The 24,503-nt window shown below is 36.5% G+C and overlaps 1 protein-coding gene across 6 annotated transcripts in view; it reads right to left on the reverse strand.

The window, feature by feature from the left end:
- Positions 1 to 10,160: 10,160 nt before the first annotated feature.
- HACE1 (HECT domain and ankyrin repeat containing E3 ubiquitin protein ligase 1) overlaps positions 10,161 to 24,503 on the reverse strand; it is a 129,587-nt gene continuing 115,244 nt past the window's right edge. For 5 of the 6 annotated variants that reach the window (XM_053591532.1, XM_053591531.1, XM_053591530.1 and 2 more), the window contains 4 exons: positions 15,378 to 15,476; positions 15,024 to 15,094; positions 11,183 to 11,296; positions 10,161 to 10,652 (listed from right to left, as the gene is read on the reverse strand). In XM_053591532.1, the coding sequence (XP_053447507.1) occupies positions 10,550 to 10,652; positions 11,183 to 11,296; positions 15,024 to 15,094; positions 15,378 to 15,476 (387 nt within the window). In that variant the 3' untranslated portion in view covers positions 10,161 to 10,549. Of the gene's footprint in view, positions 10,653 to 11,182; positions 11,297 to 15,023; positions 15,095 to 15,377; positions 15,477 to 24,503 lie in introns of those variants that run through there. The other variant, XR_008380169.1, reaches the window with a different exon arrangement.

Consider the following 24,503-nt stretch of genomic DNA (forward strand, 5'->3'; position numbering starts at 1 on the left):
GTGAAACATTAGTGAAGGTAGCTATGGTTCCTGGCGAATTAAAAAGACATTCACAATCCAGACATTCCCCCTTACCTAAAAAGCCGGTGGAATATTTCAAAGAACTTGCACTGAGTAATAATAAAGAAGCAAAAATACAGACCAACTATGCAACAATATCAGATGAAGAACAAGAAGCGAGTTATGCAGTTGCAGAAATCGCAGCTAGGAAAATGAAATCTCCTACGATTGCAGAATCCATGATTTTATCAACCTGCTGTACAATTATAAAAACAATGTTTGGAGAAGAATACGAAAAGGAAATTTTTTTAATTCTGCTTTCAGGATACAATTTCTTGGCGTGTTAAGGATTTCTCTGGAAATAGATAACTTCAAGTAATATCTCACCTTAAAGAAGCAAAAATGTTTGCAACTCAGTTGGATGAATCTATTGATATCAGTGGTAAACCCCAACCTTTAGCATGCAGTAGGTTTGTCTATAAAGAAAAAATCGTAGAACAGTTTTTATTTTATCAATCACTCTAAACAACAACAAAGAGCCAAGATATTTTCAATGTGATTGATAATTACTTTCATTCTAATAACTTGTCTTGGGATTCCTGCATAAGTATTTGTACAGATATGTCCGTCTACACCTGGAGGTGTAAAAGGATTTGTTACACTTGTGCAAAAAAGAACCCCAAATTATTTGTATACACTATTTTTTACACAGATAAGTGCTAGCATCAAAATCATTAGTGTCTGAATTACGAAAGGTCATAGTTTACACTACAAAAAATTTTAATTATATAAAAAGCAGGCCATTGCAATCAAGATTATTTGCAGAATTATATTTCTCAAAGAATGCTTCCCATATGCAGCTCTTATGGCATATGGAAGTAAGATAGTTATCTCGACAAAGAGTTCTATCAAGACTTTATGAACTGAATAAGTTATCAACCTTATAAAAAGTGCAACATTCTAAATTAGTTGATTTACTTTGTGATGAGGTTTGATGTAATAAAGTTGCATTTCTTGCAGATTAATTTTAGTGTTTGATTTTAATAAGAATATGCAAGAAAACTATGAAAGTATTCTCACATCTACAGATAAAATTAATGTTTTTAGAGAAAAATTACTGCTCTGGAAGGAAAGGACTAAAAGGGAAAAAGCAGTAGAAATATTTGAAGTAGTGAAAAGATATAACTACACAGAAATATTACTGAACAAATTTTACAAACTTTAGATTTATTGTACACAAATTTTGCAAAATTTGTTCCTGCACCTACACATAACATAAGATCTCTGGATTTGGTGAGAAATCCCTTTAAGTATGTGTACATCAGCAAATTGAAATATTACAGAAGAGGAAGAGTTAACAGAAGTAAGAAATGACAGAGGATTGCAATTAAAATATTCAACAACACTTCTCTAAAGAAGAAAGACAAATGGCTAACAAACATGAAAAAATGCTCATCATCCCTAATCATAAAAGAAATGCAAATCAAAACTACCCTGAGGTATCACCTAACCCCAGTGAGAATGGCCCACATCACAAAGTCTCAAAGCTGCAGATGTTGGCACAGAGGTGGAGAGAGGGGAACACTTTTACCCTGCTGGTGGAACCGCAAACTAATACAACCTTTTTGGAAGGAAGTATGGAGAATCCTCAAAGAACTCAAATTAGACCTCCATTTGATCCTATAATCCCATTACTAGGCATCTACCCAGAAGAAAAAAAATCCTTTTATCATAAGGACACTTGCACTAGACTGCTTATCCCAGCTCTATTTACAAATGCCCAAATGTGTAAACAGCCTAAATGCCCATCAACCCAGGAATGGATTAACAAGCTGTGGTATATATATACCGTGGAATGCTATTCAGCCATTAAAAAAGGTGGAGACTTTATATCTTTTGTATTAACCTGGATGGAGGTAGAACACATTCTTCTTAGTAAAGCATCACAAATATGGAGAAGCAAGAATCCAATACACTAAATTCTAATATGAAGGCAGTAGATGAGCTAATGCAAGGTGGGGGTGGGGGCGCAGAGAAATGAGGGAGCAGGAAGAAGGGAGGAGGGAGCAGGATGGGGGTCATCGTGTATGGTATCCCTCCTGGGGGTAGGACACAATTATAAGAGGGAGTTTATCTAACAAATGCAAGCAGTGTAACCTAATTCTTTGCACCCTCAATGAATAACAATAAAAAAAATGCTACATTAAAAAACAAATAAACTTCTGTAGCACACTTGTATTATGTTGATCCCAAAAAAAAAAGAGTAAAGAAAAGAATATAAAAAATATTCAACAACATATATATTATAACCTTTTGGTTATCTTTCAAGGGTGAATTTCCAAATGTTATCAAAAAACCAACAGAAATACTATTTCCATAACCAACGTCATTTTTGTCTAAAGTGAGCTTTTCTGCGATGAATAATATTTTAAAAAATCAATCATGGCTAAAATCCTTGGAAGAAGATTTAAGAGTATACCTGTCCAAAATTTGACCTTGCAAAGAAAATATTCTTAAAAAAGTCAAGCTCAGATATCTCATTAAATATTAAATTACAATAAACAGAAAAATAAATATAAGTTTTTAAAAAAATTTTAATTATATTTTTATTAAAAATTATAATCAATGGTTTTATTTTTTGGCTGTAATGGCACATTTTGTTTATGTTAATAAACAAATCAAAAAAGGTGTATTTTCTTTTTGCTCTTTTTTTTGGTCAACATAATTTAAGTGTACCATGGAAGTTTAACTACAGGTTCCATGTGCTGTGAGAGCAAAAAAAAAAAGTTGAAAAACACTGCCCTAAACAGAAGGCCCACGTAGGCTACCCACTCAGGTCCCCACTTTGCTGTAGCAGACATTTCCTTATCTATCTTCTCTTTTCTCTCTACCGATAAAATCTGTCCTTTCTCTTACTAGCAGTGGTCCATGGATTCATTCTTCAAATCTCTGAGACCAAGGACCCCACAGAGAGAGAGATTCTAGCTGCACCACCATTCTACAAAATGTTCATAAGCAAATTGTAATGACATAAAAACTGTTTAAAATAAAATGTTAAGTAAATAAAAAAGATACTAAGTGCTACACTCTACGAACTCAAGTATAGAAAAAAATGTATTGCAAAAGATTAGAGGGAAATACAGTTGTTGGGTAATAGGATTGTAATTTATTGCTTTTTCCTAGTTAGTACACTAACATGTGATCTCCAGATTTTCCCATATCAATTAAGTCCTAATTCAAGTAAATCTCTAACTAGTACAATTTTAGAGCTATAAAAATTATATCTGGAGGGCGGCGCCTGTGGCTCAGTCGGTGGGCGCCGACCCCATATACCGAGGGTGGCGGGTTCAAACCCGGCCCAGGCCAAACTGCAACCAAAAATAGCCAGGCGTTGTGGTGGGCGCCTGTAGTCCCAGCTACTTGGGAGGCTGAGGCAAGAGAGTCGCTTAAGCCCAGGAGTTGGAGGTTGCTGTGAGCTGTGTGAGGCCACCACACTCTACCAAGGGCCATAAAGTGAGACTCTTGTCTCTACAAAAAAAAAAATTATACCTGGAATTATTAGGCAGGCTGAAACAGACCTTTGTGGGCAAGAGAGTGACAGAGTCAATGTGGGGACCCCACCCAAGTAGAACCAACCCACCCAGGAAGAAATGAATACGTGAATGTCCCACCCAGGAAAGAGTAACTATGCCAATCTTTGCCCCTCCAACCCTGTACCTTCCCATCCACCTTAACCCATATGCTGACTTCCTTCTCAAACTCAGCTCCCTCACACGCGGGTGCAAATAAAGGCCGCTTTGCCCACACAGAACCTGGACTCCCATTTCCTTTCTTTCATGTTTCGGAATAATTTTTTATTTTCAGTCCTTGACCTCTCGTTTGGACGCCAAGAATCTGGGACAGGGAGAATCCCCCTTGGGGGGCTGAGATATACCCCATCGGACACAACTAGACAGACTAATTTTGGGCAAGGGGGCGGGGGTTTCTGACTAGACGAAGGGCAACAGGGAGAACCCTCTGACCCTTGCCCAAAATTCATCAATTTAATGGTCAGGTGAGTATTTGTCTAGAACCCTTCTTTTTGAGACAGACTCTTACTATGTCACTCTAGGCAGAGTGCTGCAGCATCACAGCTCAAAGCAACCCCCAGCTCTTCGGTTTAAGCAATTCTCTTGCCTCAGCCTCCCAAGTAGTTGGGACTACAAGCGCCCACCACAACACCTGGCTGGCCCAAGCTGGGTTCAAACCCGCCAGCCTCGGTGTATGTGGCTGGCACTGTAACCACTGTGCTACCGGAGCTGAGCCCTTTCTGAACTTTTTAACTTTTCTTTCTTTTTCCCCACTCCAACTCCTCTTTCCCTCTCCCTCCATCTCTGGACCTCTTAAGCAGTCACATAGAGCCCCTCTCTGAACTATTTTTTTTTAACTTCGCTTCCCTTTCCTCACTCTCAGCCAAAAAATTCCAGTGGTCTATGCCTCCAAAATCTGGAGTAACCCCAGCAAGGACTAACTCCAGCAAGTCAGACTCACCCGTCCAGTGCCTCATGTGTGGGGACACCCTCCCATGGCTGGGCTACTCTTCTAGCTGGTTAAAGTCACACATGGAGGCCTGGTAATCTCCCCAACCCCAGCCTCGGCCACTCTTTTCTTCTCTGGCTGGTTAAGGGTCACATGCAGAGGCCTGGTAACCTCCCTAAGCCCAGTCTCAGCCATCTCCTTCCTCTTCTTCCTTACAAGTTCTTTTTACAACCTCACCTTAGCCTTTTTTTTTTTTTTTTACCTCCAATTTCCGATATGGGGACCACTGAGTCACAGATTCTCCCTTCTTCACCTTTAAGCTGCCTTTCAACTCACTTCAAGCCTCTATGGCTCTATCCTGACCTTAAACCTAAATGCCTCATCTTTTTCTGTAATACTGCTTGGCCTATGTAAAAACTACACAATGGCACACAATGGCCTATGTCGAAAGGCACCTCTGACCTCTCAGTCCTCACTGATCTTAGTAATACTGTGGGAGATTATGCAAATGGTCAGAGATTCCCTACATCCAGGCTTTTCTCCTCCTCTGAAACATTCCTTCTTTGTGTTCATCTTGTGAACCCTCTCAGATTTTCCTTGCACAGGAAGGAAAATCAAACCCCCAACCCACCCATCTGAATCTCCACTGTCTTCTTTCGACCTGGGAGACAACCCTCCCCTTTCTGCCCCTCCACAGCCCTCCTTCCCTTAGCCTCATTCCTATCCACAGAATTCCACCTCATCCCCCATCTCTCCACTGTCTTCTTTCGACCTGGGAGACAACCCTCCCCTTTCTGCCCCTCCACAGCCCTCCTTCCCTTAGCCTCATTCCTAGCCACAGAATTCCACCTCATCCCCCATCTCTCCACTGCCCCCAAGCTGCCTTCCTCCGCACGTAGTAGAGAGAGAAAAGATGGTGGAACCAGGAGAGAACACAAACACGGCAAACCCAATTTCCCCACCCCATACCAGGTATGACCACACCTTTGGGTCTTCCATTTCCAGACCACCACAGCCTCTATACCCTCTCTGAGGTTGAAGCAACAGAAGGCATTGTCAGCATTCATGTACCTTTTTCTCTCTCAGACCCGTCTCACATAAGTCAGAGACTAAATTCATTTTCTACAGAGCCCACAAAATACTCTCAAGAATTGAGATATCTAACGCAACCATATGATCTAACCTGGCATGATTTATATGTCATCCTCACCTCCACCCTCACATCAGAGGAGAGGGAGCAGGTCTGGACCCAGGCCCAGATTCACAGAAGACCTACGCTGGACAGACCAGACGCTGCCAGAGGGCACTAGCACCAACCCCAGGAGGACCCCAATTGGAATTACCAAACTGACCTTCCTGGGTTCCACCTCCATAAGCACATGGTCCAGTGTCTCTTAAAAAAAGACTAAAAAAAAAACTGCCCATAAGGCCAGCAATTATGATAAATTAAAAGGAATAACCCAGAAGTGGGATGAAAATCCTGTCCATTTTTTAGCCCATCTTAACATAGGTCTCCATCTCAATACCACCCTATTGCCAGAGAGCGAGGGTAGACTCGTTATTAACGTGCATTTTATCTCTCAGTCTGCACCTGATATCTGAAAAAAACTCCAAAAATCCACCCAGGACCCTCCAACCCCCCAGAGATCTCATTGACCTGGCATTCAAGGTCTTTAATAACCAAGAGGCCTCTAAACAACAGTGCCTCTCAGAACTCCAGTTATCAGCTTCTGCCGTTAGACATAACCTGGGTACTACTCCCCACCCCACCCCCTGCTACTTCTTGAAACTCCTCTGGGTAGTCCGAATAAAGAAAATCTTCCCCAGGACCGTGTTTTAAATGCAGTAGGCCTGGCTTGGTGCCTGTAGTTCAGTGGTTAGGGCGCTGGCCACATACACCAGGACTGGTGGGTTTAAACCTAGCCCGGGCCTGCTAAACAACGACAGCTACAACAACAACAACAAAAAATAGCCAAGCTTTGTGGAGAGCGCCTGTAGTCCCAGCTACTTGGGAAGCTGAGGTAAGAAAATCACTCTTATAAATAAGCCTTAACTGTGAGTTGACCTTTCAGTGAACTTTCGGGGGGGAAAGGTAAGTTTTGCCATAAACCCTACAACACAGTAAGTATATTCTTTTTTTTTTTTTTTTTAATGCTTTTTTGTTTGGTCAACCTAAATCTAAGTGTATCACAAATATTTAACTATAGGTTCAAGTATGCTGTGAGATTAAAACAGTTAAAAACACTGGTATAAATCAAGGGCCCGGGGAGGCAGGAGGAGGAAATAACATTTATAAGATTTAGAGAAACAGGAAAAAAAGGTTATGCACTCAAAAGTCCATCCCATACATAATACAGCTCTTTCCCAAATGTAGTAAGAGTATCTTGCCCATCTCTGAGAAAGTTTTCTTGCACATAACCCCATACACATACTTCATACTAATCACTCTTCTATATTCCTCTATTATTTCACTTAACATACTTTAGAGACATTTACACATCAGCATATATTGATCCATTTCATTCTTTTAAGTACTAATTAATTTTGTATTCTATGGTTGTAACACATTAGTCAGCCCCCTACTAATAAAACACTGACATTATTTGTAGTTTTCCTCTGTCACCAACAAGGCTTCAGTAAACATTCCTGTACAAGTATCTTTATGTACATGAATAAGTGAATCTGTAAAACAAATTATAAGAAATAGAATTGTTCGGTCAAAGACAATGTGTACATTTTAAAAATCTGGTACCATCAAATTGCCTTCCAAAGAATTTGTACCAATTTATACTCCAGGGAAACATTTCTGAGCAACAAAGGTTCTTAAGTCACTCTCCAATATTTCCAAAGGCTGGGAGGGTAACTGAAATTAGTGAAGTGGGCTGGGGTATGAAAATGGCAAACTGGAGAGTGCTTTCAGTCATTGAAAGCAGCAGCTTTTACTCATCCAACATATTAATAATGTTTTGCAGGAATCTGTACTCAATATTTTCAGATTGTCTTCTTTCTCAAAAGAAGCCAAAACTCTAGAACTTCTGCATGAATCTACAGATTTTTTAAAAATGTTGATAACTCGTTCAAAATTCCATAATTAGCACAACAAACAAATCACACACATGAGTAGAAATCATCTTTTGGTCCTTCAATTTATAAACTATTGCTTTAAACAAAGCTTGTGTCCACCCTCACCACCCAACCATACTACCCCCCCACCCCCCCCCACCCCCCCCCCCCCACACACACGCCAGATGATCTATTCAATAGTAGGGGCCTGTGTTCAGCAAAATGTTTCAACGCCAAGATTTGAAACATTCCATTTTGTTTGGGGATTATTCATAGAAAGGATTTTATTAATTATGTGATCACTGTTCCCTCAAGTTATCACTACTGGGATAACTTAATCTGTTCTTGCCCAAATCTTTTCATTACTTTCCTATAATGTTCCCTTGCCTTATATTTTCATTCCTTTAGAGTGGTATTTTTTTGTTTTCTTCTTTAAACTCTCATATTTTAAGAGTTGTATCACTTCCCTACTAAGATATAATCATCTTTTACCCAAAGAGAAATAAATCTTTTTAATCATTTTTCTATACTACCTTGTATTCAATATATCCATCTACTTATAGAAGAAATTGTGGGAATGGAATAAATTAAAAGGACTTGCTACTTCTAGTTTAAACAGTATTTTTAATCCATATAAAATTTTCTTCCATTAACTGAATTCTTATAAAAATAAAAACTATGAAGGAATAAACTCTGAAATTGCCAGATCTATATTGAAAAACATTCAAATTCATTTCTTTTACATATTTGTAAAAGAATGAAGCTGACAAAGCCAATGTATTTTATAATTATAAATAAAAACGGATGTCTGCAAACATTAAAATTATAAGCAATGTAATACGAAATTAGTCAATTACTTATTTGAAAACTCAAAAGGCAATGACTTTTTTGCAATTAAACTTCAAAAAAATCAAAACTTAAAACACTATTAGCTTCAGTTAATATAAATAAAACATTCAATATTAATTTTAGAGCTAACAGTAATTTTTAAAGAATTCCTAAATTTCATGTAATCTGTTGAAATATATTTTCTTAATATAAAAAAAAAAAAAAAGTTAACAAAAGAGAACCAAAACCAAAGCATTAGAGTTTTCAATGTATGTCTGTCAATTAAACACCACTCACAAATATACTGGCTCCTCATGAGAAAAACTGCGTATGTCACTCTGGCAACAGTAATGTCACTGAATATTCTATTTTTAGTTTCCAGAGGCAAGATCCAAATCATCATAAACCCCTGATTAGCATTTCTACCTAGGAGTGCCTACCTCCCATTCAAATGTATGCTGAAAGTACTCCAAAGTTATCTTTTCAAAAGAAAATCAATCAGGCCACTCGAAAATTCAAAAACCCTGTATTAGGCATGTATCACTTGAACTTGACATTTTAATCACAAAACCAAATTTAAGAAGTAAAATAATACATATTTAAATTGTAATCTGCACATAAGATTACTTCTTCAGATGTGCCCTCAGAGCTCACAAATAAAAGTAATGAAAAATAATTATGGTAAAATATATTTTAATTTTGCCTTCATTATAAATTAAAATACGGCATAAGCGGAAGTTTAAGACCACAATATACATATGGAAAACTAACCACTGAAAAGATGCAAATAATTCATACAATATAGTGTAAGCTATAATATATAAATTAGATGTCATTTTATCAGCATTTGTCACACCCAAAATTCTATATTACATATTAAAATATTAAAAGGCTAAAAAAAAACATTGCAATATAGAATACAGTGTGGGAAAATACATATTTGTGGCTTTATATGCAATCTAAATTAATCTAGTCTATACAAAAGTTTTCCAAATATAAATGGTACTTTACATGCAATAAAATGTGAACCAAAATAAAATCTTAAGGCTCCTTCCCAGCAGCTGCTGAATGGACTTCCCCTTGGCCAAGGGAATCCCCAAAAACTGAGTTAACTGCCATGAGAAAGGAGATCAGACATGTCTCTTCATGTCCCCCTGCCTTCTTGGAGATGTCCTTCGTTGATTCATTAACAGGCCTAACTAAGGCTATGTAAGACATACCTTCAGGTTCTCAATATACATACCAAAACCTTGGGTGTGGGCATGTGTCTGGTAGTTTTTGTCTCTGATTAAGGGACCCTTATCTTTGCATTCCTTTTCACTGACTCCTGGTCTATTAGACAAAGCCTAACTCTTTCAGTCAATTGTCAGCTAAGGAATCCTTAAATCAATGGTTCTCAACCTTCCTAATGCTGCAGCCCTTTAATACAGTTCCTGTGGGTCGCAACCCACAGATTGAGAACCTCTGCCTTAAACCCATCTATGACCTATAAGCCCCCCAACTTCAAGATGCAACCCCCTGACCTTTTCAGGCCCAACCAATGTATGCCTTCCATGTATTTACCTATAATTCCTGTCTCCCTGAAATACATAAAACCAAACTGTAACACCACCACCACAAATCCACTTGCTCAAGGATTTTTGGGTGTGGCTCCCGACCATGGTCCTCAACTTTGGCTCAGAATAAACCCCTTTAAATTATTTTATAGAGTATGGCTTCTTTTCTGTTGACAAAAACAACATACCAGCAGCTGGATGTCCTCATATAATTTACTATATAGAAAAATAAAGAGAAAATACACTTTTAACAAGACAGTTACATAGCAGAAGTGGAATGTAGAAGCAGATTTTGCCTTAACACAACATCAAATGAAATTAAATATGAAAAAAAGGAGTTTCTACTACTTTCAATTAGCATTTTAAAAAAATAAAGCCTATTGTGATTTCGTATTTTCTAATTGTATCACAGAGAAAAACATGGAAGAGAGAGAAAAAAAAAAAGAAAACCTGATCCTTTATGAACTTTAAACATCAGCCTGTGTATAGGTTGAATTTAGGCTGCTTTTCTGTTGACAGTTTCCTAAATTACTTCTGCCACTCTGAATTGTGCATCAGTAGTCGGATGAGTTTTCTAGACTTCATTATGCCATTGTGTAACCATAGCTGCCACAATGTAGTGCCACAAGAAGTCTGTCCTTGAGTATTTCTTTACTTGGGTATTCAGGTAACTTGAGCATGTTGATGCTTTAAAAGAAAAATATGCCACCATTAAACAGGAAATCTATGCAATTTCTGATTGTTTTGTCTAGCGGTGAAAACACAACTCATAATTAACATAAAACCATCCTCTCAAATTTGCATTCAAATTGAAAAACCCAGAAGTAGTATTTAAAAAGAAGAAAAAAACTGCTGCAATGTAGTTTCTTTTAGCATGCAAATGTAGTGGAAGAAAATAAGTTCCTTTCAGCTTAAAATAAATAAGCAATAGGGCAATTTAGTTTAACAAGATGGTGTAACTCAGTGATAACTTATGTCAGTGTAACTTTAGTGATGCTTGCACCATATTCAATTAAACTATAGGTATTAAGTTTCCCCAAACATTTACACTACCAAAAATAGGGAAGCAAAGGACTAAGGATAACTGACTCCCAAATGCTGAGTAGAGATCACAGCTGAAGTCTTCCTCTCAATGCAACAACATAGTTAGATCTCCAATCATTCAAAATTAATCAAAACAATTTGTTATACATTTAACGAAAACCAATTTAACATACCATGTGCTTGAAGTTGGCAAAAGATTTGGAGTATACGGCACAGCAGCGATTGTGAAGTTTTGCAGTCCACTTCCACCCATAATGTTAGCAAACCCACCATGAGGGACCCTGGAACTAAAGAGTTTAAATCTCATATTGTAATCATGAAAGAAAAAATCTTTACGACAGATATATTTCAAGTTCTAAGTTAGGGTAAAGAATATATTCAACTCCAGGACAAGGACGACATGACATTTTAAATCTACAGAACTCTTTGTGATAAGTCAGCAAGCTTCCACAGAAATACTCCTTCGCATTTCCATAAGCTATGCTATGCTTTCAACTGGCTGTAACACATACTTCTACTATTACATTTAGCATGCTCCATCCACAACTATTTGCTCTCATGTGTCTCCCTACTAAACTGGGGGCCCAAACATGTCATATCTATATCTATATCCCTGGAGTTAGCAAAATGTATGGCATCTAACAAATACTCACTAAATGGATTTGCTAAATCAATGTTTGATTAATTCAAGCAATAAAGGCTCTGACATAATCCAAGTGACTTCCCTATTTGTGAACAATATTTATATGCCCAAAGGAGTTTCTATTCTGTTTTGATTAGAAAAACCAGATAATTCTTTACATTTCTCTTTCCAGATATTCAGTATATCAAACTTATTTTTTCAAATATCACCTAATATAATGAGATCGTAAGAAGGCTAACATTTAATGTGTAACACATCACTAAAAAGTTTAATCTTAGGTATATGGCAGTAATGACTACTTCTTAAGTTCTATACATTTGAAAGAAAATTAGTATCACAAATTAGGCTGTGTATATATCATGATTAAACAAATTGATCCTGGAAAAATTGTTGCTTTTAAAATGAAATGGTATAGTGCCTTTCTGATAACTTGGAATGATGGCAAAAAAAAAAAAATTAGTGTGTAAGTATTAAATGCATACTCAAAGATAGAAATCTTGGGAGGCCAAGGCAGTTGGATTGCCTAAGCTCTGGAGTTTGAGAACAGCTGGAGCAAGAATGAGACCCCATCTCTAAAAATAGGTGGGCATCGTGGGAGGCACCTGTATTACCAGCTACTTGGGAAGCTGAGGTAAGAGAATCACTTGAGCCAAGGAGTTTGAGGTTGCTATGAGCTATGACAGCCATAGCACTCTACCCCAAGGAGACTGAGTGAAGCTCTGTCTCATAAATGAATGAATGAGCCAGCCAGCCACCCAGCCTGCCTACCTGCCTTCCTGCCTCTTGCTAATAAATTGAAAGCACAATTAGAGCAAGAGACTGAAGAAGAGCTGGATATGTCTATTTTGTAAACTGAAATAAATTTCAGTATTGATCTATGTACTTAACTTTTGCCTAAAAAAATTAACAAGATGACCACAACTGACAAAGGGAAAAAAAAAAAAAAAAAAAAACCGCACCAGGATTTTCTATTTGAAATCACTGATATGTATACATTCACAGGGAAAAAACTCATCTCACAATTCAATATAAAAGAATCCCTAACTTGATGTTTGCATGAATTTGGCTACCCCAGGAACCTCATATAAAACATATTAAAATACTGTAGACATATAGAAAAATATCTCAATATCTAAAAGTCAGGCTGTTCTGAATTTCTTACAGAGGGAGAATTTAAAACTAAATTAACCACTTTATCAGGACAAGATGAAAAAATAAACTTTGATACTGACTCTCACACAAATTACACAATATCAATATCAGGATCACAATTTCAATATCAGAATAATAACCTAATTATATCCTTCACATAACTAAATTTTGCAGAATAAGTTTTAAATTGAAGTTCTGGCCAGGTGCAGTGGATCATGCCTGTAAGCCTAGCACTCTGCGAGGCCAAGGCAGGTGGATTGCCTGAGCTCACGGGTGAGCCTGAGCCAGAGCAAGACCTCACCTCTAAAATAGCTGAGCATTGTGGCAGGTGTCTATAGTCCCAGCTATTCCGGAGGCTAAGGCAAGAGAATCGCTTAAGCTCAAGAGTTTGAGGTTGCTGTGAGCTGTGACGGTGACATAATAAGACTCTTTCTCAAAAAAATAAAATAAAATAAAATAAAAGTTCCTCCAGTTTTAACATCTAAATTGTAAGTATTCTGGCCAGGCCTGGTGACTCATGCCTGTAATCCTAGCACTCTGTGAGACCAGGTGGGTAGATAGCTTGAGCTCACAAGTTCAAGACCAGCCTGAGCAAGAGCAAGACGCTGTCTCCACTAAAATAGAAAAACTGGGGAAAAAAAAAAATAGAAAAACTGACGCAAGAGGATTACTTGAAGCCAAGAGGTGGAGGTTGCTGTGAGCTATGACACCACAGAACTCTACCGAGGGCAACAGCTTAAGACTCTGTCTCAAAAAGAGAGAGAGGGTATAAGGAGGCAAGTCCCATCTCCCTAAAAATAAAATAAAATAAATTGAAATTTTTCTATATGCTAATATTCACGAACCATTCGTGAAGGCTTTTTCCTCTTCCTCTATACTATAAACAAATATGGCTGGGCTCCATACTTAATACATATAATCAGTTGTTCTAATGCTAAGATCATGATTTATCAGGCATAAGCATGTATGAAAAAAAATAAATGAAAGTCTTCGGCTGAATATCATGATACCTACATTATACAGTATAAAATTACAGTAAATAAAAATGGCATAATTCTATTTTATTCACAAAGAAATCACCAAACATTTAAGATTAGTCTTATAGACTAACAAAACATTAATGTCAATATCATAAAAATACTTAAAAATTATTATTTTTTTAATTTATTATTTTTATTGTTAAATCATAGCTGTGTACATTAGTGCAATCAAGGGGTACAATGTGTGGGTTTCATATACAATCTGAAATATTCTCATCAAATAAAAATTACTTTTTATATTAACTGTTGATTCTACAATTGGAACACATTTTTTTTTAGTTCAGTTACATTATAAGACTGTAGACATATAGAAAAATATCTCAATATCTAAATATAAACAAACAGATGATCTGCCTGAATTTTCCTAAAATTCCTAAAGAAAAAGTACACACTTTTGGTTGAGAATGGCAACTACTACACCTATACTATTGGCTAGGAGTCTAATGTCAAAGAAAAATTAAAGTTTAAAAAAACATAAGACTTTCTCAGTTTGAACTCTTAATTAGACTAAATGTTGACATGTAGATTCTTCAGCCTGAGGGTGAAAGTTAGATGTAGCTTCCTCAGCTATTCTTTACCCACATCCTTCACCTCCATTCACGTGAACATGGCGTATTTCATGGCCAGTTAACTAATAAACAGTGCAGTTCTTTCCAGCACTTCTAACAACAACTATACTATTTAAATGGGAGGAACACTATATATTACTAATTCCACCATTTTTTTTTACTTTATGAGAGCAGCAGTTTAACAGACATTTAACTATAAAGAACTTGAATAACTATTTTCTATATCATAAAGACTCATACTGACCAAATCATGGGGGAAATATAGTAACATTAAATAGTGTTGAGATTTAACCATTTAGAAAAATAGTAAAAGTTACATAGAAATCTGTAGATTTAACTTAATAAAGTTAAAAGGCAAATGATACATTGGGGGAAATATTTGCAGAATTAATATCCCTAATATATGGAGAACACTTAAAACTGAATTTTTTTTAATGACTGTGGAATACCAGAAAAGAATAAAGACAGGCATGCATACTATACCAAAAAATGATACACATGATAAAAATCATTATACTGTGTAATAAAAATAAAAGAGATAAGTTCTTTCATTCCTTGTTGATGTCACTATATTAAATTCTTTCTATATTATCATAAAAACACTTCTTACCTGCCAGTAACAAACTGCAAGAGAAGAACTCTCTCCTCTTGAGTAATATCTTCCACAACTTCCCAGAACCACTAACAACAACAACAACAAAAAAAAAAACTTAGCTCACTTAGAGCAACTGTAGATTTAATACCAGAGAAATATGCAATATTCATAAAGCACATTTTATTCTATGAAACTCATTTATCAAAAATGATTTCATACAGAATATTCATATACAATATTCCCACAAGAATAATTTAGGAAAATACTTTGCTTTGTTAATTAATGTAGGTTTTCCTCCGATAGTGCTGAAAAGCTTACAAAATTAAATGGCAAAACTTAACTTGATTCTAAGCTCTAGAGAAATTTTACCTGAATAACTGGATCTTCTCTTTCATAGCCACTTGTGTATTCTGTATTTTTTATCCAATCACTCACATCAATTTCTGGCATGCCAGAAAGCAGCAGCTCCTTCGGGGAAAAAGGAAAATGTTTCAATAATCTTCTTTGGGAAAAAAAGTTATTACATTTAAATGGTAAATATGCCTTCATTAGAAACTAATCCCATATAAAACTGATATATTTTTGTGACAGTTCCTGTATGCCATCAATAACAAGTACTACTTAAGAGAGAATCCTCGATACTGATAATCTCAAATATCATGAGATGAAAAGACATTTCCACATTCAGACAATTTAATTAAAACACAGAAGAGATTGTAATATGTACGTTTATATATAAAAATGTACAAAAATTTTATGAATATTACCTTTGGTTATATTATGTTCATTTCTATTTTTTTTTTACAAATTTGTTAAATTCAGTAAGGAGACAGTACTCTCAATATGAAAGTGATAACAAAGACCTCAATAAATGTCAGATTAAACAGGGAAAGTTAAGAAATCCTTATCACTAAGAAAAAGGAGGTAATATAAAAATAGTTACTATTTTTAAAAAGCAAAAAAAATCCTTTAAAGTCAATTTTCCCCACGGTCAGAAAACAAATGCATGTTTTCTAATGACTCAATAGGTTTCTTTGTTCCAAGAAGATTATCTAACACACACAACAAAATCTCAATCATATAATTAAAAATGAAATTAAGAATGGCAAAATATTTACCATTATGCTTTCCAGGGGAAAAAAAGAACACAAAAAGAGCTTAGTCACATCTCTAAATTAGTCCATATTTCACAGTTGATATACAGTCAGGTGAGACAATGATTGACCTACCCTTACTTACACTGGCAAACTAAAACATTATGGTCATTACAGAAATGTAAATATAATGTGATTCAAAATCATGTTTCCTATAGCAACTACTCATAACATACCTAATTTTGTGCCCTTAAAAAGATTAATATAAAGCAATGTTTTGAAAACTCTTGGGAATTTCTAAGATCTCTTCAGTAGGTCTGTGAAGTTCTCCCTTTTCCAACTTATTTACAGGAGGTTGAATTCTTCCTGTACTTCAATCAAACAATACATCACAATAGATATGCAGAAGCAGTTACAAGAACCCATTTGCCTTCTATTAAGTCAGATATTAAATAACTTGCAAAAATGTAAAACAATGCGAATCTTCCCACTATGTTTGTTTTGTTCTGGGAAATGCAGTTTTCATTTTTTAAGAGTGCTATTTTTGTTAGTATGTAATGGATTATTCTTACATGAATAAAATATTTTACATTTCTGTTTTAATTTCAAGTGCAGCAAATACCTATTGATAAAACCCCACATAAACAAAAGTGCTTTTGTTGCGAGAGCATCTAACACCGAAAAGTTTCAGAATTGCTAATATAGGGTTTAGTTTAGTCCTCCTTGCTGTAGTCCTATAAAATACTCCCGCTGGATGATGTAGTCAGTTTCCATTTACCAGACCCAAACACATTCTCCAACCGCTTGTGCACTGCAAACTAGCTCTCCTACCTGCTGGCTCCCTTGCTTCTTGGCTTTGGACTGGTTTTGGCCCCAAGGAAACACAGGCAATAGGTAATCTGAGGGGAGGGCATTTCTGTTCCCTCCCTGCCTTTAGCACTTCATCGTTCCAATGGCTCTTCAACTTTGGCTACCACCAATTGACCTCTCCTTGCAGTTCAGGCTCTAACAAGGCTTTTCACAGTAATTCCTCCACCTGTCTTGTCAGTCCTAGGTTGATAAAGGCTTTCCACCATGGCCTGACTTGGATGTTTCACCAGACCTTATTTAGTCTTAACATTGCCCACATCTCTGTAATGGTCTTTTTGTTAAAGTTTCCTTATTTGAAGCATCTGGGGAAATTCTTTTCCCTGACAGGACCTTAATACTGGTCTGTCAAAAGGGAGCAGGGACAAATTTGAACGTTTCTTACAATTCATGAGTTTAATCTTTTTCCCTTCTCACCTAAAGATAAACTTTCCGTAATATTAAGTATGCTTTCATTGTTAATATGTATAACTAAAAATGACTAAGACTATATTCTTTCAAGAAATTTGAAGCATTTCACGAACATCATTTTTCTTTTTTTGTGTGTGTAAAATGGAAGAAAATTATTATCCCGTTCAACTGGTCAAAAAAAGTTCTTAAATTGATGATATGATAATGATATGAAAACAAACAGATGATATGGTAATTTCACAATGAAAAATACATATAACAAACATATTATAAACAAAAATATTTTAAGTCTGGACCAATAATTTACTTGCTTTTTTTAAAACATAACAAAATAACCGAATCCATCTGTTGGAAATGGGTGGAATAGATAGAATCGGTACTAAAGGTCAGAAATGAAATCATACAAGTATTTATACCCATCAGCGTAAAGTCACACAAAGGTTCTAAAACCCTGTGCCACTTATTACACCATCAAGAGGCAGGCTGGCAGTATGAATGAAGAGACAAAGCTCTGAGGTCAGAGAACATGGGTTCACAGACTGGCTCTAACACATACTCTGCGACTAGAAGCAAATTCCATACCTTCTTTGGCATCTGTAAAATGAGGATAATAACACTTACCTCAAAGGTTTGTTATGAAGACTGTAAAAGTTAATACATATAAACTGCCTGACTAATACTAAAGGATTAGTAATAATTATTGTCACTCTATAAATCAAGGCCATGTCTATAATACTGCTCTTCCCAAAATAATCCCAAGATATGAACCAGCTCAACCTAGTAAAGCCAGCGTACAAGACAAGCTAGGAACCCTGACCTAACTTCTAATATAAGAACCACAATTAAAAACTTACCAGTAGCAGACCTAAATGTAAAAAATAAAGGAATAAAACATTTAGAAAAAAACATGGCAAAATACTTTCATGACTTGGGAATAAGAAACAGTTCCTTAAGCAGGACACAAAAAGGTCCATCCATTAAAAAAATGAAAATGAAAAAACCCTGATAAAATGAACTGTGTTAAAACTAAAAACTTTTATTCCCCAAAAGACAAAAGACACCAGAGTAGAAGATATTCACAATACATATATCTGACAAAAAATTCATATAAAGAATAAAGAAGCCTATAAATCAGTAACAAAATCAGAGAAAAAACAATAGAAAAGTGGACAAATAACCTAGACCCTTCAGAAACAGAGTTCACAAATGGCGACAAACATAAAAAGTATGCAACTTCATTAGTCATCAAGGAAACAAATTTTCTTCTACTGATACATATATACACTACAATGTTTGTAACAGCACTACTTGAAACAGCTCTAAACTGAGAAGTACCAGTAAATGTTCAACAAGAGTACAAAAGACAAAAGGAAATTGATACAATAAAATACTGCACAGCAATTAAAATGAATAAATTTTGTAACAATATGTATGACTCTAACAAACAAAAATCTGAGCTAAAAAGGAGATACATTCTTTTTTTTTTTTTTTGTAGAGACAGAGTCTCACTTTATGGCCCTCAGTAGAGTGCCATGGCCTCACACAGCTCACAGCAACCTCCAACTCCTGGGCTTAAGCGATTCTCTTGCCTCGGCCTCCCAAGTAGCTGGGACTACAGGCGCCCACCACAACGCCCAGCTATTTTTTGGTTGCAGTTCAGCTGGGGCCGGGTTTGAACCCGCCACCCTCAGTATATGGGGCCGGCACCTTACCGACTGAGCCACAGGCACCGCCCAGGAGATACATTCTATTTGCTTAGTTCTAAAATAGGCAAACCTAATCTATAATTTTAGAAGTCAACAGAGTGGTTACTCTTGAGGAGGAGGGATTAGAAAGGGATATATAAGGTGTCAGGATTTCTGTTTCTTAATCTGGGTGTAGGCTTCATAGATTAATTTGGTTTGTTAAAACTCATCAAGCTGTACATTTATGATGTATATACTTTTCTGTGGGGATAATCCAATAAAAGTTTTATAAACTTACTGTCAGTAAATCATACAGTGGAGGTTTCATCATTTTTTGTTGTTCTTATGTTTTTTTACATACACATAGGTTTAGAAAAAAATGTAATTCTGTTTTGTACTTCAAAAGGCTAATTTAATCCAAGTACGGTATAGAAAGTCAGCTTTCAGTCATGCCTAATTATAGCTCATAAGAGTCCTTCATTTTCAAATGCTAAAAATAACATATTGTTACATAAAAACTAGATAAATCCATGCTAATTGAGGACATTACTCTTCAAGAACACAACAAAAACATCAAAATTTTAATTCAATGAAACTAAGTCACAATGAACTTCAAAATTAATTAGAAAATTTTATTTCCTACTATACTAAGATATACTGTGAGTGATAAATTGTAAGTACTGATACATGAGTGAAATTAAAGGTATATAATAGTGTCCTTACTCATATATTAAAATAAAAGGCATAGGGGTAAAACTGGATTTTATGAGACAGAATAAAAACCAAAGAATACTTTTCCATTAATCTGGTTATTTACTATTCCAAATTATAATTTCTAAATAATAGCTGTGCTTTATTAAAAATACTATGTTTTATTGACATTAAGGATTTAAACAACTCAACAAGTTTGAAAATTATTTATTATCAAAAATAAAAGAGAAAAAGAAAATGTGACTTGGCACCTGATGTTCAGCAGCTGGGGCGCTGCCCACATACACCTGGGCTGATGGGTTCGAACCCAGGCCGGGCCTGCCAAACAATAGTAACAACTACAACCAAAAAATAGCCGGGCACTGTGGCAGGTGCCTGTAGTCCCAGCAACTTGGGAGGCTGAGGCAAGAGAATCGTTTAAGCCTAGGAGTTTGAGGTTGCTGTGCGCTGTGACAGCACAGCACTCTATCAAGGGCAACGTAATAAGACTTTGTCTCAAGCACTCTATCAAGGGCAACGTAATAAGACTTTGTCTCAAAAAAAAAAAAAGAGAGAGAGAGAAAGAAAATGGAGAAAAATAAAAACATAAATTACATAAAATTAGAAATCCTGTTACATTATAGTATAAGGCAAATGAAACAAACAAAACATTCCTTAGGTACTAGAAGAGAGCAAAACAGTGGACTATACGTAAGTTTGAAATAGATAATTATAAAACTACACATATGGCGAAATAAGAAGCTGGGGAAGGTAACACAAAGACAAGAAGAAAAACTCTCAAACCTTTTGGAAGTACAAGAAGTTAGCATCAGTATTTTTTTTTTTTTTAAAGACAGAGTCTCACTTTTTCACCCTCGGTAGAATGCCGTAGCATCACAGCTCACAGCAACCTCCAACTCTTAGGTTGAAGCCATTCTCTTGCCTCAGCCTCCTGAGTAGCCGGAATTACAGGCACCCACCCCAATGCCTGACTTTTTTTGTTTTTTTAAGAGACAGGGCCTCACTATTGCTCAGGCTGGTCTCCCAACTCCAGAGCTCAGGCAATCCACCTGCCTCGGCCTCCCAGAGTGCTAGGATTACAGGCATGAGCCACTATGCCCAGCCAGTATCAATATTCTTTATATGGTCAAATACAAATTCAGAAGTAATGTGGACTACTGCTTGTGGGAAGACGAGTTTTCAACATCATCCGTGTAGAAGATATAGAAATATATTCCATTTTTGTTTATTACCACCTCTCCCTATTTCACATTAAGGAATCGCTAATCTAGTTACTAAGCTCAAAAGAAATACAATCACCGATTGAGCTGATGCAGTCAGAAAGCGTGCTTGAAGAATAAAGTTAATGCGATTTTCTTTTTCGTAAGAAGTGCCTAAGAAATGCCTTTGACGGAGCTGAACTAGTGATGGCAAATTCCAAATCTGATGCCAACTTCTTGTGTAAAGAGGCTAACTTCTGCCAAGACAGTTGCTGAGTGAAAAGCCGAGGCTACACGTCACCTATTCCCAGCTTTCCGAAGCTACTGGCAGCCACAGCAGATCATCCAGCTTTGGCCGGGGCTGGGTTTGAACCCGCCACCTCCAGCATATGGGGCTGGCGCCCTACTTCTTTGAGCCACAGGCACCGCCCGGATATTTCATTGTCTCTGAATGTGTAAAGGAGCCACTGACCAGACAGAGCTGAATTTTGGCATTCCACAGGCACAAGATCTTAAAGAGCAAGAGGAAGTGAAAGGAAAATTAGGGCAAGGAAACAGATAAAAGAAATCACTCATGAGGAAGAATCAGCAGAAAACTCCAGGCAACATGAAGAACCAGTCCAGAACAACCCCGCCAAGGGACCATGAGGTAGCTACTGCAGAGGATTCCACCTATACAGAAATGTTAGGAATGACAGAAAGGGAATTTAGAATACACATGTTGAAAACAATGAAAGAAATGATGGAAACAATGAAGGAAACTGCTAATAAAGTGGAAAATAACCAAAAGGAAATCCAAAAACAGAATCAAATCAGAGATGAACGATATGAAGAATATAAAAAGGATATAGCAGAGCTGAAGGAAATGAAACAGTCAATCAGGGAACTTAAAGATGCAATGGAAAGTATCAGCAACAGGTTAGACCATGCAGAAGAAAGAATTTCAGAGGTAGAAGACAAAGTTTTTGAGATAACTCAGATAGTAAAAGAGGCAGAAAAGAAGAGAGAGAAAGCAGAACGTTCACTGTCAGAAGTATGGGACTTTATGAAGCGTTCCAACATACGAGTTATAGGAATTCCAGAAGGGGAAGAAGAATGCCCCAGAGGAATGGAAGCCATACTAGAGAATATTATAAAAGAAAATTTCCCAAACATCACCAAAGATTCTGACACACTGCTTTCAGAGGGATATCGGACCCCAGGTCGCCTCAACTCTAACCGAGCTTCTCCAAGACACATTGTGATGAACCTGTCCAAAGTCAAGACAAAAGAAAAGATTCTGCAAGCTGCCAGGAGTAAGCGCCAGTTGACCTACAGGGGCAAATCCATCAGAGTGACCGCAGACTTCTCTAATGAAACTTTCCAAGCAAGAAGACAATGGTCATCTACCTTTAATCTACTTAAACAGAACAATTTTCAGCCCAGAATTCTGTACCCTGCTAAGCTAAGCTTCAAAATTGATGGAGAAATCAAATCATTTATGGATATACAAACATTGAGGAAATTCGCCACAACAAGACCAGCTCTACAGGAAATACTTCAACCTGTTCTGCACACTGACCACCACAATGGATCAGCAACAAAGTAAAAACTCAGAAATCAAAGGACAGAACCTAACCTCCACACTGATGCAAAAGATAAAACTAAGCAATGGACTCTCACCAAATAAGATGAATAGAATACTACCACACTTATCAATTATCTCCATAAATGTTAATGGCTTGAATTCCCCACTGAAGAGACATAGATTGGCTGACTGGATTAAAAAACACAAGCCATCCATTTGCTGTCTGCAAGAAACACACCTGGCTTCAAAAGACAAATTAAAGCTCCAAGTCAAGGGATGGAAGACAATTTTTCAGGCAAATGGAATTCAGAAGAAAAGAGGAGTTGCAATCTTATTTTCAGATACATGTGGATTTAAAGCAACTAAAATCAAAAAAGACAAAGATGGTCACTTTATATTGGTCAAGGGAAAACTACAACAAGAAGACATTTCAATTCTAAATATTTATGCACCCAATTTAAATGCTCCCAGATTCTTGAAGCAGACCTTACTCAGTCTGAGCAATATGATATCTGATAATACCATCATAACAGGGGACTTTAACACACCTCTTACAGAGCTGGACAGATCCTCTAAACAGAAATTAAACAAAGATATAAGAGATTTAAATGAGACCCTAGAACAACTATGCTTGATAGACGCATATAGAACACTCCATCCGAAAGATAAAGAATATACATTCTTCTCATCACCCCATGGAACATTCTCCAAAATTGATCATATCCTGGGACACAAAACAAATATCAACAGAATCAAAAGAATTGAAATTTTACCTTGTATCTTTTCAGACCATAAGGCACTAAAGGTGGAACTCAACTCTAACAAAAATGCTCGACCCCACCCAAAGGCATGGAAATTAAACAATCTTCTGTTGAATAACAGATGGGTGCAGGAAGAAATAAAACAGGAAATCATTAACTTCCTTGAGCATAACAACAATGAAGACACAAGCTACCAAAACCTGTGGGATACTGCAAAAGCAGTTTTGAGAGGAAAATTCATCGCTTTAGATGCCTACATTCGAAAAACAGAAAGAGAGCACATCAACAGTCTCACAAGAGATCTTATGGAATTGGAAAAAGAAGAACAATCTAAGCCTAAACTCAGTAGAAGAAAAGAAATATCCAAAATCAAATCAGAGATCAATGAAATTGAAAACAAAAGAATCATTCAGAAAATTAATGAAACAAGGAGTTGGTTTTTTGAAAAAATAAATAAAATAGATAAACCATTGGCCAGACTTACTAGAAATAGGAAAGTAAAATCTCTAGTAACCTCAATCAGAAACGATAAAGGGGAAATATCAACTGATCCCACAGAGATACAAGAGATCATCTCTGAATACTACCAGAAACTCTATGCCCAGAAATTTGACAATGTGAAGGAAATGGATCAATATTTGGAATCACACCCTCTCCCTAGACTTAGCCAGGAAGAAATAGACCTCCTGAACAGACCAATTTCAAGCACTGAGATCAAAGAAACAATAAAAAAGCTTCCAACTAAAAAATGCCCTGGTCCAGATGGCTTCACTCCAGAATTCTATCAAACCTTCAAGGAAGAGCTTATTCCTGTACTGCAGAAATTATTCCAAAAAACTGAGGAAGAAGGAATCTTCCCCAACACATTCTATGAAGCAAACATCACCCTGATACCAAAACCAGGAAAAGACCCAAACAAAAAGGAGAATTTCAGACCAATCTCACTCATGAATATAGATGGAAAAATTCTCAACAAAATCCTAGCCAATAGATTACAGCTTATCATCAAAAAAGTCATTCATCATGATCAAGTAGGCTTCATCCCAGGGATGCAAGGCTGGTTTAACATACGCAAGTCCATAAACGTTATCCACCATATTAACAGAGGCAAAAATAAAGATCACATGATCCTCTCAATAGATGCAGAAAAAGCATTTGATAAAATCCAGCATCCTTTTCTAATTAGAACACTGAAGAGTA

The sequence above is a fragment of the Nycticebus coucang genome, chromosome 5 (genome assembly GCF_027406575.1).
Source record: "Nycticebus coucang isolate mNycCou1 chromosome 5, mNycCou1.pri, whole genome shotgun sequence".
Taxonomy (NCBI): domain Eukaryota; kingdom Metazoa; phylum Chordata; class Mammalia; order Primates; family Lorisidae; genus Nycticebus; species Nycticebus coucang.